Source organism: Chiloscyllium plagiosum, unplaced genomic scaffold (assembly GCF_037043375.1).
Source record: "Chiloscyllium plagiosum isolate Xiang-an unplaced genomic scaffold, Cpla_swu_hap1 HiC_scaffold_2, whole genome shotgun sequence".
Lineage (NCBI taxonomy): Eukaryota > Metazoa > Chordata > Chondrichthyes > Orectolobiformes > Hemiscylliidae > Chiloscyllium > Chiloscyllium plagiosum.
Window position 1 is genome coordinate 129,777,428 of NW_028270140.1, and position 15,944 is coordinate 129,793,371.

General features: G+C 41.3%; 1 protein-coding gene across 9 annotated transcripts in view; it reads left to right on the plus strand.

Moving 5' to 3' along the window:
• Positions 1-15,944, plus strand: part of irf2b (interferon regulatory factor 2b) — a 65,095-nt gene that overhangs the window by 41,431 nt on the left and 7,720 nt on the right. For all 9 annotated transcript variants that reach the window (XM_087973523.1, XM_043705656.2, XM_087973533.1 and 6 more), the window contains 4 exons: positions 4,793-4,892; positions 10,769-10,945; positions 13,429-13,475; positions 14,541-14,667. In XM_087973523.1, the coding sequence (XP_087829649.1) occupies positions 4,793-4,892; positions 10,769-10,945; positions 13,429-13,475; positions 14,541-14,667 (451 nt within the window). The remainder of the gene's footprint in view (positions 1-4,792; positions 4,893-10,768; positions 10,946-13,428; positions 13,476-14,540; positions 14,668-15,944) is intronic.

Genomic DNA, 15,944 nt, shown 5'->3' on the forward strand with positions numbered 1-15,944 from the left:
TTTTTTAAATTGTATCTCCGCCCTTCAACATTTTAAACATCTTCATGGGTTTCCTCCGGGTGCTCCGGTTTCCTCCCACAGTCACAAAGATGTGCAGGTCAGGTGAATTGGCCATGCTAAATTGCCCGTAGTGTTAGGTAAGGGGTAAATGTAAATGTAGGGGTAGGGGTATGGGTGGGTTGCGCTTCGGCGGGGCGGTGTGGACTTGTTGGGCCGAAGGGCCTGTTTCCACATTGTAAGTAATCTAAATCTAAATCAAACCTTGACCTTGTTACTAAGTAGAGCAACTTCATTTTCTCCATACTTTGATCCCTCATTCCCTGGAGTCTCACAGTTGTAACCACCCCACAATCTTCACACCTAATTGGAAAGTGTGGTACCTAAAATTGGACCTGTTACACCAGAGGTGGTTCAAATTGAGTTGTGGGTTCAGAAAAGATTTGCAAGGATGTTGTCAGGGTTAGAGGATTTGAGCTACAGGGAGAGGCTGAATAGGCTGGGGCTGTTTTCCCTGGAGCGTCGGAGGCTGAGGGGTGACCTCATAGAGATTTATAAAATCATGAGGGGCACGGATAGAGTGAATAGACAACGTCTTCTCCCTGGGCTGGGGGAGTCCAGAACTAAAGGGCATAGGTTTATGGTGAGAGGGGAAAGATCTAAAAGGGACTGAAGGGTAACTTTTTCACAGAGGGTGGTGTCTGTTTGGAATTAGCTGCCAGAAGAAGTGGTGGAGGCTGGTACAGTTACAGCATTTAAAAGGCATTTGGATGGGTATATGCATAGGAAGGGTTTAGAGGGATATGGACCAAGTGCTGACAAATGGGACTAGGTTAGATTGGGATATCTGGTTGGACTGAAAGGTCTGTTTCTGTGCTGTACATCTCTATGACTCCATGACTTATAAAGCCCAAGATTCTACATGCTTTATTAACTGGTTTGTTAAATTAAGTAAAATTAGTAAATTGCAACAATAGTGACGTTTGTGGAAAATAAGAACTCATGGTGTTGTAGATAACATATTAACATGGATAGAAAACTGACTGACAAATGGGAAGCAGAGAGTAGGCAAAGGTGGATCATTTTTAGTTTGGCAAAATGTAACAAGTGGTCTGCTCCATGGAGCAGTACAGGGGGACTCCTGCTGTTTACAATTAATATGAAGGACCAGATGAAAGGAAGGAAGAAATTTGTTGATGGCAAAAAGACAGGTAGAAAAGGGAATTATGAAAGGACTATAATAAGATAGATTTTGCGAGTGAGCAAAGATTTGGCAAGTGGAGTATAATGTGAGAAAATATGAAATTGTTGATTTTGGCAGGAAGATTGAAAGAAGGTGTGATATATAAATAGTGAAAGATTGCAGAGCTCTGAGACACAGAGGAAATTGAGTGTCATAATGTGTGATTCACAAAAGGTTAATATGCAGTTGCAGCAAGTAATTAGGAATGCTAATAGAATGTTAATCATGTATGGCAAGGGAATTGGATACAAAAGTAGGGAAGTTATACTCCACTTGGGAGACTACATCTGAAATACTATTGGCCACCTTATTTATGAAATTATATAAATGCGTGGCACCACTTCAGAGAATGTTTACGAGTAATACCTGAAATGGATTATGAGGAAAGATTTCACGGGCTAGGTTTTTGTCTGTTACAGTTTAGAACAGTAAGACTCTTTGGAAGTCCCTTGTTATCGATAGGTCGTCTTTGTGAGACAGTAAGTTAAGGGCGTGTCAGAGTCCTGCCTCTTGTGCTCAAAGAGGTTAAGAATTGGCAGTTCAGTCACTTAAATAACCAAGGCAGAAGCTTGTGACCTTGAGGAATATCTTTATCGAATTGAGGGACAGTTGACAATAAAAGCAAAACGTTTACAGTTGAAGAGCTGATGGGGAAGGAAAATCTGACAAAGAGGGGAATGTTCCTGAGCCTGGGAATATGATGAAGGAAGATGTAGATTCCGAGGGGCAGGACTTGAATCCCAACATCATTGTAGGGAGACCTCCAGCACAAACCGCAGGTAATACCTCCTTCACCTGAAGTGACTCTGGTACAGCCAGGCACTATTACCAGTACACGCTGCTGAGAGAAATTGGAAACAGTGGTAGAAATCTAAAGTTGTTAATACTCAACATTAAAAGGCTGGAAAGTTCTGGCCCATTTCTGACCCCTCAGCTTCACTTCTGGTATAGTTTTTGCTGGTGTATGCAGAAAGAGCTTTGGAATTCTAGCCATGAAAGGTTTAAGGAGAAATTTAAAATAAGTATTGGTGATGAGACTGAGCTGTCAACAAAGTTCTGTTGCAGAGTATGTGCTGGAAAAGCACAGCAGGTCAGGCAGCATCCAAGAAGCAGGAGAATCAACAGTGGGAATGAGCTGATGAGAATGCTCATTTCTGTTGAAGGGCTTATGCTGCTCCTCGGATGCTGCCTGACCTGCTGTGCTTTTCCAGCACCACACTCTCGACTCTGATCTCCAGCATCTGAAGTTCTCACTTTCTCCTGTGAGAGTGTGCAGCTTGTCCAGTCCAAGCTAGCTATTATTTTCTATAAGGGAATTCTATTATATTCCCAATTCCTCTGAGAGAGGATTCAGTGATTGGGAGCGGATGGGGAAGGAGGTCATAGGAATTTCTCTGATTCTTGAAAGTGGAAGGGCTGGAACAGTGGTGGTAGGCTACATTGGGAAGACTCCCTGATGATACATTCTCACGGTCAGGGATGTCTGCGGGGTGGGGTAGAGGGTTGAAGGGAAGCAAGACTGGGATGGAGATCACTGGTCAGAGCGGGCAGCAATTTAACATTGTGGAATCCACATATGCATAGATTTGTGGCTTGGCTAATTTCCTCCATAATGGGACTACAGGCTGGAAAGGTTTCCCCAACCAACCACTCCACTGAGGGGGGAAATGATTTTTCTGGAGGGGACTCTGTTCTGCGAAACTTGCCGACATTGCCCCTCACTATTTAGCTTCCACTTCTGAGGATGTCTCCATGTTGAGGCAGCCTCACGGTTTCTGACCTGAGACCTTTGGAGTTAGATTGATGGGACGGAGAGCCCACCCACTGGCCTTGTTGGATGGTATGTGACAGCTCATTGGAGGCTATCTCTCAGAAGATTTCTGAGTCAGTCTCACTGCCACAGGTGTGGGCTTAGTCCTTCCCCCATTTGTTCCTGATGTAGGGGTCTCTTAAGGTTCTGTTGGTAAAGCAGCCTAATCCTTCCATAGAAGCTGGCCCAACATTCCTAGATTTCCTCAGCAGAGACAGTTGTGGATCTATAAAGGTGAAAGGCCACAGTCCCACCAGATCATAGAGCTGCTCTCCCATTATCGAGAGACAACTCTTGGTGGTTTAACCTGAGGGCCACCGTGCCTCAGGTAAGGGGAAAGGTTGAGAAGAGTCCTCTGTGGTAACTTCAGCTGACATTGCAAGTCAGCCATTCAGTCAGCTGAGCTAACCGGCCCTGAGTGGATTAATAGGAATTGTGTGAATACCAAGCGCAGGTTTAAGTACATGAAATGTCCAGTAGGAAGAAAACTGAAGACATTTGGCCTCACATTGGCTGTTTTCCATTACATTGTGTTGTTGAGCACAGGATCACTGTGATCACATAACACTTCAAGCAGACCGTAATAGAGAAAACCCGATAGGAACAACCATTATGCCTCATGAGCCATGAATACTCTGGGTTATAAGTGACATACATTAGAGAGACATTTCTGCCCTAACAATGAAAGGCACTGCATGTTCTTTGCATTGTTTCTAAGGGAGATTTATCAGTTATACCTTTGCTGATGTTCTGTATTTGGTTGCTCAGAAGAGATGAATGATCTTTAGCAGATCTTTTCAAAGTTGCCACCTTTGAGTGGCAGGTTTCCCACCTTCATAGATTATACAAGATTAAAGGTGTTATACAAATGCACATTGTTGAGCATTTGTAATAACAGGTGTAGCATGATTAGTCAACTTCCTGTTGTTCAGAGGATGTTGTGTGTGTCAGGCCAAAGCATCTCACATCCACAAGTTGTAGTGGTGACTCAGTACTAAATTGTAGAATTACAGGATGAATGATCACATTGTTTGCAGTAGATTCTCTCTGCTGATTAAACACACACCTCAAAGTCAGGCTTTGAACTGCCAAAGCATTTGAAAATATAACGAGACTACTATCATGTATTTATTTATTTATAGAAACACGTTAGGTGTTACATTTTGGCAAGGTACCTCAGGTAAGGACTTGGTAGGGTCCAAGGAGCGATTTCAAACAAAGAGATCTTGGGGTGTAGGTTCGTAGTTCCTTCGAGTCACAGGTAGCCAGGGTAGTGATGAAGGTGTTTGGTACACTTGCCTTTATTGCTCAGTGCATTGAATACAGGATTTGGGCTGTCATGTTGTGGCCTTACAGGATATTGGTTGGGTCACTTTTGGAATACTGCTCCGATTCTGGTCTCGCTACTTTAGGAAGGATGTTGTGAAACTACAAAGGGTGCAGGAAAGATTTACAAGGAGGTTGCTGGGTTTAGAGGATTTCAGCTACAGGGAGAAGCTGAATAGGCTGGGGCTATTTTCCCTGGAGCGTCAAAGGCTGAGGGGTGAATTGTGGGAGTACCTTCATCGCAAACTGCAATAGGAGGAGGCCAGTTACCACTTTCTCAACGGTAATTGGAAATATACTAGAACAATACATGCCAATAACGCCCATGCCCTGAGAAATTATACTTTAAAAAAAATGTTTGATAGTTGTGTTGTTCATATATTGGCCTTAAATTAACTATGGTGTTACTTTTCTAGGAGAAGATGATTTTTCAGATTCCGTGGATGCATGCTGCTCGACATGGATGGGATGTGGAGAAAGATGCTCCTTTATTTAAGAATTGGGCGGTTCATACAGGTAGATAAATAAAAGTGGACCCATAAATTCATAAATTAAAAGCAAAAACAAGTTGGGAATAATCAATTAAAGTCATTGAAATACATTTTATGTTGATAATTTGGGAATTGTTTCCTCAACAAAAATAATGCTTTCAGAGCTACCAGCCATCTTTCCTCAGTTAGGAGGGTGGAAATGTGGTCAAACTGTAATCAAACCATGTGAGTGAGAAAGTTAATTACTCTCAGTGGAGAAACTCAGTGAAATAATATCTAACAGACTCCAAAGACATGATGGCAATTACAAAAAAAATGCTGGACTAGCCAGTGAGGCTCTTGTGCCATGAATGATTTAAAAAAAAATGCTCTGGCTGAAATTGTACAAAATCACAGAACCATTGAATCAGAGAATTGTTATAGTGGAGAAGGAAGCTACCTAGCCTATCAGCTCAGTGTTGGTTCTCAACTAGAGCAGCTCACCCAGTCCCACTCCCCTGCCCTCTCCCTATAGTCCTGCAGAATCCTGTTAAGATTCCTTTTCTACTGCATCTTGGGAGCCAAGATTGAATTTGCTTCCACTCCACCCTCAGGAAATGTATTCCAGATCTAATCACAATATAAGTAAAAAGAAAAATGCTTCCTTTTTTTTTTCCTCTGAGGAACTCCCTTCCTCAAAAGGCAGTGGATGCAGAATCTTTAAATATTTTTAATGCAAAGTTAAATCGATTCTTGATTACCAAAAGGATGAAAGATTATCACAGAAATGGGCAAATGACTGGTTGAGGTTGAAATTGGATCAGCCATGTTCTTGTCTGAATGGTGGAGCAGGCTTGAAGGGCTGAATGGCCTGCTCCTGCTCCTTATTATATGTTTTTATGCTCACATCGCTGTTGTTTCCTTTTTCACTCACCTTCTCTGAGTCCTCTAATTCCTGACCCTTTCAACATTCAGAATAACTTCTCCCTGTTTCTTCTGTTGACACCCTCATGACAATGAATGCCAAATCTCCTCTCAACATTCTCAGTAAGGAAATCAACACCAGTTTCTTCTACCTAATTACATAAATGAAGTCCCTCATCTCTCAGAGCATTCTAATAAACCTTTATTGCACATATCCTTCTTAAAATGTATTGGCTAGAACTGAACACCAAACTCCAATTGAGGCCAAACCAGGGATTTATGAAGGTTCTGCACAACTTCCTTGGTTTCATATTCCATGTTTCTATTTGTAAAACGCAAGACCAATATGATCTTTTTTTAAAAAAAAATGTTTTAAAGACTAGCACAGCCTGGCACCTGAGTATTAGATATTTCAAAGTAAGAGTTAAGTACTGATGCTGTATGAGCTGATGCCTGTTAGCATGTTTTCATGAAAATCAGAAAGAAATTAGAACATTTGGGTGAATTTTCCAAGGGAATGTGTATGTAGACGTAATGGGTTCAGGAAAAAAAAACACTGGTGAGTTTTAGAGATAGTAAACTAGGAATTAATTATTTTTGTATAAATTAATAGAAAATAATTATGACGTGTTTGTGTCATATGCCTCATCACTATTTTAATAAAAGTGGTAACCATTAAATAAAGAAAGAACAAAGAAAATTTACAGCCCAGGAACAGGCCCTTCAGCCCTCCAAGCCTGAGCTGATCCAAATCCACTGTCTAAACCTATTACCCAATTCCTAAGCATCTGTATCCCTCTGCTCCCCACCTACTCATGCATCTGTCCAGACGTGCCTTAAATGAATCTACCGTGCCTGCCTCTACTGGCAAAGCGTTCCAGGCACCTACCACCCTCTGTGTAAAGTACTTGCTGCGTGTATCCCCCTTAAACTTTTTACCTCTCACCTTGAACACATGACTTCTCGTTGTTGAATCCCTCGCCCTGGGAAAAAGCTTATCTCTATCTATCCTGTCTATACAAAGAACAAAGAAAATTTACATCCCAGCAAAAGGCCCTTCGGCCCTCCAAGCCTGAGCTGATCCAAATGTACTGTCTAAACCTGTCGGTCAATTCCTAAGCATCTGTATCCCTCTGCTTCCCACCTACTCATGCATCTGTCCAGACACATCTTAAATGAATCTACTGTGCCTGCCTCTTCCACCTCTGCTGGCAACGTGTTCCAAACACCCACCACCCTCTGTGTGAAGTACTTGCCGCATGTATCCCCCTTAAACTTTCCACCTCTCACCTTGAAAGCGTGCCCTCTCGTTATTGAATCCTTCACCCTGGGAAAAAGCTTGTCTCTATCCACCCTGTCTATACCCTTCATGATTTTCTAAACCTCAATCAGGTTCCCCCCATCTCCTTTTTTCTAGTGAAAATAAACCTAACCTACTTGACCTCTCTTCATAGCTAGCACCTTCTATACCAGGCAACATCCTCGTAAACCCTCTCTGCACCCTCTTCAAAACATCCACATCCTTATGGTAATGTGGCGCCCAGAACTGTACACCGTATTCTAAATGTGGCCGAACCAATGTCTTATATAATTTTAACATGACTTGCCAGCTCTTAAAGTCAATACCCCGTCCGATGAAGGAAAGCATACTATATGCCTTCTTGACCACTCTATCCATCTGTGCAGCAACCTTCAGGGTACAATGGACCTGCACTCCCAGACCTCTCTGCCCATCAACTTTTCCCAAGGCTCTTCCATTCATTGTATAATTCGCTCTAGAATTAGACTTGCCTAAATGCATCACCTCACATTTATCTGGATTGAAAGCCATCTGCCACATTTAGGCCCAAGTCTCCAGTCTATGTATATCCTCCTATATTCTCTGATAGTCCCTTATGCTTTCTGCTACTCCACCAATCTTTGTGTCATCTGCAAACTTGCTGATCATACCAACAGTGCCCTCTTCTAGATCATTTATGTATATTACAAACAACAGTGGCCCCAATACTGACCCCTGTGGAACACCACTGGTCACCTTTCTCCATTTCGAGAAACTCCCTTCAGCTACTACTCTCGGTCTCCTGTTGTTCAACCAGTTCTTTATCCACCTAGCTAGAACACCCTGCACACCATGTAACTTCACTTTCTCCATTCGTCTACAATGGGGAACCTTAGCAAACGCCTTACTAAAGTTCAGGTATATGACATCAACAGCCCTTCCTTCATCTAATAACTTGGTCACTCCCTCGAAGAACTCTATCAAGTTGGCAAGGTATGATCTCCCCTGCCCACCACTGATAAGCTCATTCCTTTCCAAATATAAATAGATCCTATCTCTCAGTACCCTCTCCAGCAAATTCCCCACCACCGACGTCAGGCTTACTGGCCCGTAGTTACCTGGAATATCGCTACTACCCTTCTTGTACAGGGGACAACATGAGCAACCTTCCAGTCCTCTGGCACGTCACCTGTATTTAAGGATGTCACAAAGATATCTGTCAGGGCCCCAGCTATTTCCTCTCTTGTCTCCCTCAGCAACCGGGGATAGATCCCATCCGGTCCTGGGGATTTGTTCACCTTAATAACCTCTAGCATATCCAACACATCTTCCCTACTTATGTCAGCGTGATCCAGACTAATCAAACTTCTGTTTCTAATCTCCAAGATTCATCATGTTCCTCTCCTCAGTGAACACTGATGCAAAGTAATCATTCAGAATCTCACCCATTCTCTCAGGTTCGGCACACAGCCTTCCTTCATTATCTTTTAGTGGACCAATCCTTTATCTAGTTACCCACTTGCTTCTTATATAAGAATAATACCCTTCATGATTTTGTAGACCTCAATCAGGTCCCCCCTCAATCTTCTTTTTTCTAATGAAAACAATCCTAACCTACTCAACCTCTCTTCGTAGCTAGCACCTTCCATACCAGGCAACATCTTCATAAACCTCTTTGCACCCTCTCCAAAGTGTCCACATCCTTTTGGTAATGTGGCGACCAGATCTGTACACAGTATTCCAAATGCAGTCGAACCAATGTCTTATACAATTTTAACATGACCTGCCAGCTCTTATACTCAATACCCCGTCCGATGAAGGCAAGCATACCATATGCCTTCTAGACCACTCTATCCACCTATTCAGATACCTTCAGAGTACAATGGACCTGAACACTCAGATCTCTCTGCTCATCAACTTTTCCCAAGGCTCTTCCATTTAAGGTATAGTCCGCTCTAGAGTTAGACTTCCCAAAATGCATCACCTCACATTTGCCTGGATTGAACTCCATCTGCCACTTCTCTGCCCAACTCTCCAGTCTATCTGTATTCTTTGACAGTCCCTTATGCTTTTTGCTACTCCACCAATCTTCATGTCATCTGCAAACTTACTGATCAGACCAACAATGCCCTCTTCCAGATCATTTATGTATATCACAAACAACAGTGGCCCCAGCACTGATCCCTGTGGAACACCACTGGTCACCTTCTTCCATTTCGAGAAACTCCCTTCAATTACTACTTTCTGTCTCCTGTTGTTCAACCATTTCTTTATCCACCTAGCTAGAGCACCCTGCACACCATGTGACTTCACTTTCTCCATTAGTTTACCATGGGGAACTTTATCAAATGTCCTACTAAAGTCCATGTATATGACATCTGCAGCCCCTCCTTCATCTATCAACTTGGTCACTTCCTTAAAGAACTCTATTGTGTTGATAAGACACGATATCCCCCCGCACAAAGCCATGTTGCCTATCACTGATAAGCCCATCCTTTTCCAAATATAAATAAATTTTATCCCTCAGTACCTTCTCCAGTAACTTTCCCACTACTGATGGCAGGCTCACTGGTCTGTAGTTACCCGGAATATCCCTACTATCCTTCTTGTACAACATGAGCAACCCTCCAGTCCTCCGGCACCTTACCTGTGTTTAAAGATGCTACAAAGGTATCTGTCAGGGCCGAAGCTATTTCCTCTCTCACCTCTCTCGGCAACCTGGGATAGATCCCATCTGGTCCTGGGGATTGTCCACCTTAATATCCTTTGGCCTACCCAACACATCTTCCCTCCTTATGTCAACATGATCCAGAGTTAACAAACTTCTATCTCTAATCTCAACATTCATGTCCCTCTCCTCAGAGAACACTGATGCAGAGAATCTCGCCCATTCTCTCAGGTTCAACACATAACCTTCCTTCCTTATCCTTTAGTGGACGAACCCTTTCTCTAGTTACCCTCTTGCTTCTTATATAAGAATAAAAGGCTTTGAGATTCTCCTTAATTCTGCTCGCTAAAGTTATTTCATGACCCCTTTTAGCCCGCTTGATTCCTTGTTTAAGATTGGTCCTACTCTCCCAATTTTCCTCCAGGGCCCATTCTGTTCTTCACTGCCTGGACCTTATGTACGCTTCCCTTTTCCTCTTGGCTAATCGCACATTGTCAACTGTTGTCCATGGTTCATGAATCTTGCCTTTCCTATCCCTTATTTTCAAAGGTACATGCCTATCCTGCACTATCTTCAACCTATCTTTGAAAGCCTCCCACATAACAAACGTGGATTTTCCTTCAAATAGCTGCCCCCAATCCACATTTCCCAGCTCCTGCCTAATTTTGGTATAATTGGCCTTGGTCCAGATTATTACTCTTCCCCTAGGACCACTCTCATCTTTGTCTATGAGTACTTTAAAACTTACAGAATTGTAGTCACTTTTCCCAAAAAAATCCCCCACTGCAACTTCTACCACCTGGCCTGGTTCATTCCCCAACACCAGGTCCAATATGGGTTAATAGCGTCATTAAATTCACAATGAGTGGAATTTGTTACAAGTATCTTGTACATTTGCATATGTGCACTGTCCTGATTTAAATATGTGATATAAGACTGTTAATATATGTTCAATTTTAATTAATAGCGCTTGAATGAAAAATCCACAATAAATCTTAATTTTAGTGCTAAATGTCTGTTCCCTTGTTTGTTTTTTTCTTTATACTGACAGGAAAATACCATCATGGTGTCGACAAACCTGACCCTAAAACATGGAAGGCCAATTTCCGCTGTGCCATGAACTCATTACCTGATATAGAAGAAGTAAAGGACAAAAGCATCAAAAAGGGGAGTAATGCATACAGGGTGTACAGAATGCTACCAGCTACTGAAAAACCAAATAAAAAAGGTACTTGATGAGCACTTGGTTTTCAAACCAAATCTACAGAATTTTTAATGGACAGTTGAGTTGCTTTCAAATCATGATTCTATCAGGGGATTCAGATGACATGATCAACCATGAGTCTGATAGTTGATAGCTTAAGTCTATGATTTGAACTATGACATTGATTACGCCGTTGAAACTCAATCCTTATTGTTAGCACATAAATGTAAGAATTTTTGGTAATGTGAGGAAATGAACCAGTCTAACTTAACCATCTCATATTCAGTGAGGAGTAGTATCCACTTGTCCCTTCTCCTGGAAAGAACACCTAATTTTCTTCTTGAATTTATTTATGCTATCCATCTCAGTGAACTTTGTTGGTAACTCAGCCCAGATGGTATTGGGAAGAGATTGGGATATGGCGGGGTAGTGGTGGAGTTGGAAGAGAGTCTTGAAATTACTTCTGTCAACAATCTTAGCACAAATTGGGCAGACCGGGGCAGATATAGTTCAATGTAGAAAAATGTAAACTGCAATTCAGATGTTGAGTTTTATTAAAGGTTAATTTTGAGCCAGAATACTAAAGCAAGCAAGTTAATCTATAAATTGTACTTACAGCATTATGCATAGTCGTAGTCACTGCTAAAAATATATTGCAGTTATTGAAAAAAGAAAGTAATCAGATGATTGTGGAAATGCAGAGGTTGGATTATGATGAGCAATTTGGAAATTAGACATATCCTTCTTGGGAAAAACAAGTTAAAAGATTATACCAATGCAGCTTTTCAGAAGGATGGGTTCCCTGCAGCTTTTTATTTCAGGGTGGAAAGGTCAAGGGTCTCATGGTGGGTAAGGGGGATAGTTTGTTGGGCAGGGAGAAAGCAGCACATAATCCCCTACCTCTTGGCATCCACTCTTCCAGCCTTCTTTCACCTGCAGGGATTCCGGAGACCTGGGAATGGAAAATGGAAATGAAGGGGAAAAGTGAAATGGTTCTTGAAGTGAAAGCAGGCAGCTTTGTGATATTATTTACAGGATCTAACGACAAGCAAGAGCATATTTGGTTGGCTGCCCTTTGCTTGGATGGAAGTAAGGAAATCGGGTTCCTGTTTGAGACTTGTTGGGTCTGAACTACTGACACCAACTCACCCATTTTTGGGTTTAACGTTCCAGTGAAATGTAAACCTATGGACAAAATTCCCTGGGAAATGACAGAAACGGTAGTAACTCATTCAAGTACAGATTAGATAGGTTGCTTTCACAATTTTGGAATATCGAATGAATAATTTGAGACATGGCCTGTGGTTAGTGGAGCACACAATCTGGAGGAACATTTGCCTTTAGGCTGATGCTGTCTCACATTTTGCACCATTGGGAGTTTTTTCCAACTCCTGTCTGGGTTTGTGATAGGCCAAATGATGGGTATTGATTGGTGTTATTTAGTTAGCAACTCTGTTACCTTGCACCATGTGACTAGCAGGATGGAAGACAGCAAACCAAATAGATCTTGGCCTTTGTCTATCAATTTTTATATAACCAGGATGAAATTTTTTGCAATGCTCACATAATTGATGGTATCGCTCCACAACACAAGCTCCTTTGTTCAACCCTGACTGGTCACATTCCATTGCATGGGCCCAGAAATACAGGAACTGTCCCACTGCTTAGAGTAATTTCAATCTTAACAATGATATATGCTATAACTATTACTCCCAGACATTTGTGAACCTTCCTTTGTAACAATGACGTTAGTATTTTTAAGTCACGGCCTGTTCATATATGGGAAGTTCTCAGTTTCTGCTCTATGTTTCTGATTGTAGCCATGATGTTTAGTTGTATCCAGGCATTTAATTGTATTTTAATTATACAAATTTGTTTAGATGGACTGAATGGCCACTTGCAGTACCCTAATGACTCTAGTTATATTAATGTCCTTTGATTATCACATACCTTAACCTTTATCTTTAAATTGTACCCATTTGCATTAGTTCTGCCAATGAATTTTTGTTTCTTAAATGACCGTTAATCTTATTATGATATTTAGATCTGCTATCACTGGTCTGTCTTTACCTGTATTGTATGTTCATTTCTTTGAGTTGAAATTTGGGTTGATACCTCTCTCAATGAAATAGGTTTCATTCTGCAAATTAGGACAGAATTTTGAAGTTGCAGAATGGCCATCATGTTCAATCTTTGATCTTTGCTATTGACTACTAACAGTCGGTAGTAAGCTGCTTTGAACAACACTTTGTACTTTTGCAAAACGTGTCATTGTCTGTATTTTGGTTTACAACTTAAAAACGTTCTGTAAGAGGTGAGATTGTACATGAGGTTTCTAATCCTGTACTGTACAATGGGTGACTGTTGAAAAGGATAAATGAGTCCGGATATGTATTTTACCTGAATATTTCTCCCTAGCCATACCCTTTTTAAGGATTAGTTTGTGTTCAGAGCTGCCTGTCTCCAGTCACTATTTTCATTCTGAAATATAAAATATTTCTTCACAGGAAAGAAGTCAAAAGTGGAAAAGGAAGAAACAAGTAAACCAGCCAAGGTGAACTGATGGATATTTACTGTGTTGTATGACTGTGCTGAGTTAGTGGTTTGCGTCTGTGCAGAGATTGGGAACCAATCTTGTGGCACCACAACGTTGTTCATACTGTTCTGACTGTGTGTACACACACACACACACACACACACACGCACACGCACACGCACACGCACACACCCCCTTTCTTAACAGGTTGCCAACCTAAACCATCGTTATAGTTTTATAAACATAAAGATCGCACTTGGAAATGTGTTGCTGGAAAAGCGCAGCAGGTCAGGCAGCATCTAGGGAACAGGAGAATCGACGTTTCGGGCATTAGCCCTTCTTCAGGAATCGCACTTCTCTATTATAGCATGGCATTGCTAATTACTGTGCAGCATGCAATGAGGCAGTTCCAACAAATGTAGGGAATCTATCAGTATCCCAGCTTCAGCACAGAGGATACATTTGCTGTTCTAAACAAATGCAGGGCACAGTTAGAGAGTCACCACAAACTGGATATTTATATCTTTTAAAATAAACAATGACTTATCAGCAAACGACTGTACCCCAGAGAAAAAAGTGCCCAGCAAATATTAAATGAACACTTTTCATTTTTACCAGAGTGAGAATAAAATGGTTAATGTTTTCAATGAGTTGGTGTAGAAAACCCTGCATTGGTTTGCAATCTGGAGAATGGCCGATGAGTCAATCTCCCTGCCCTCGCCCTCCTCTGGTACTGCCCAGAACTGGATAGTACAGGGTGTGATATGCTAGGCCATAACCTGTCCTTTAATTACTGCACCAACCTCAGTTATAATTTTAGCAGTTATTAAAGGCCACTCCTTTCACTCTTGTGTCATCATGTTTTAGCATTGAGGTCAGTAAAGGAGTAAAAATAGTCGACAGGAAGTTCATTACAAAGTGACAAATTTATATAAACAGCTTTGTTTAGATGTGATTCATGAACTTCTGAGATTTTCACTAAAATAATGTGAGAAGGATATCTCCTTCTGTGGGGGATTCTGGGGGCTTCTGTGCTGTTTACAATTAGACTGATTTGTTTCTTAAAAACTTTCTTTTTGGTAGTGGAAAACACCAAGTTTTCCTTTTGAAGAAAATCAAGTATTGATAAACAGTCATGGTCTCTACACAAACTCCAGTCCTGTAGTCAAAGAAGATGCACAAGTTCACAGCACTGTGGGCAGTCATATGGGTGAGTCTTGTACATACTTGACTAGATCAGAAAAGTCCATTGTTTAAATGCCAAGATTATCTCCTATTAATTTATATATTTCCATGGCCTTTGAAAAATATATGGCACAGAGAAAACTATTTATTGGAATTAAATGGGATATGTTGGTATGTGAGAGTTAGCAGGTTAATTGTATTATACCGCAGTAGAGCTAACAGCTCTCATGACTCATCTGTTTCAGTATCTCTCAGCAACCAATGTTGTCTCCCCAACACAGGTAGCAACAGACACAGTGTTGATCCACAAGGAAAGTTCAAAGTGAAACCTTCTAACTGCAGAATAGCATAAAACTTAGAAGAATGAGTAGTGGCAGTGGATTTTCATGCACCAAACTTTTGTAGTATGGAGGACATAGCCTTGCATCTGTGTCACACCACACAGTGAAGCTATTGTCTTGAACATGCAGCCATTATGACGGTCATAATCTCTGAAAGTACAGAATCTTCCATATTGTGGTTATGTTCAAGAGGTTTCTTTTATGAAAAAAAAATGACTACATAATGACAAATAAAAGTAATGCATTAGATGCTATCATCTTCATCTTTTGAGCAGTTCAAGTGTCATATCAAATCCAAAGTTAGATGTTGTGACGCAACTCACACTCCTGTGGCTCTCTAGTTTTTATTGTGCATTTTCTGTTGAGAATTCTGTTGTATATAGTGTTGAGGAATTTATTTGAATCCACAGTCAGATAGCAGGCTCAACAGCAATTCTGTTCCAATTTGATTGTGACTAAAGCAACTGGTAATCCTGATTTAGTATGAAGAAACTCCTTATGCGTTTTCAACATGATTTGTGGAAGTGATGAAGTACCACAGGGTGCTCTCTCAATGTCTCACTGGGGGAGTTACAACGCTTGTGGCTGCTAGCCATTATAAATGAGAGGTTTCTCAGAACGTGGGAAATCAGACGTATGTTGATATCTGACCTAAAGACTCACGTCTTGAAATGTGCCTGTTTCATAATTTTTAGTCATACTTCCGTGAAAACTGCAATTTTAATTTGAAGAAAATTCCCTTACCAGCTTAGAATTATAAAGTTAAGCTTTGCAAGGCCGTACTGTGGGATTGGAGGGTATTGGGCAGCAAGAGAGTGGAAGGTCAGGTCACCTGCTCCGTAATGCTCTAGACATTGCTTAGATTGATCCTAATTACTTACAGATCAGGAGCAGTATACATAAGTGACATTCATGACTGGTTCTCCAATCCATATCCTTGTTGAGCAGGCTTCTATAACAG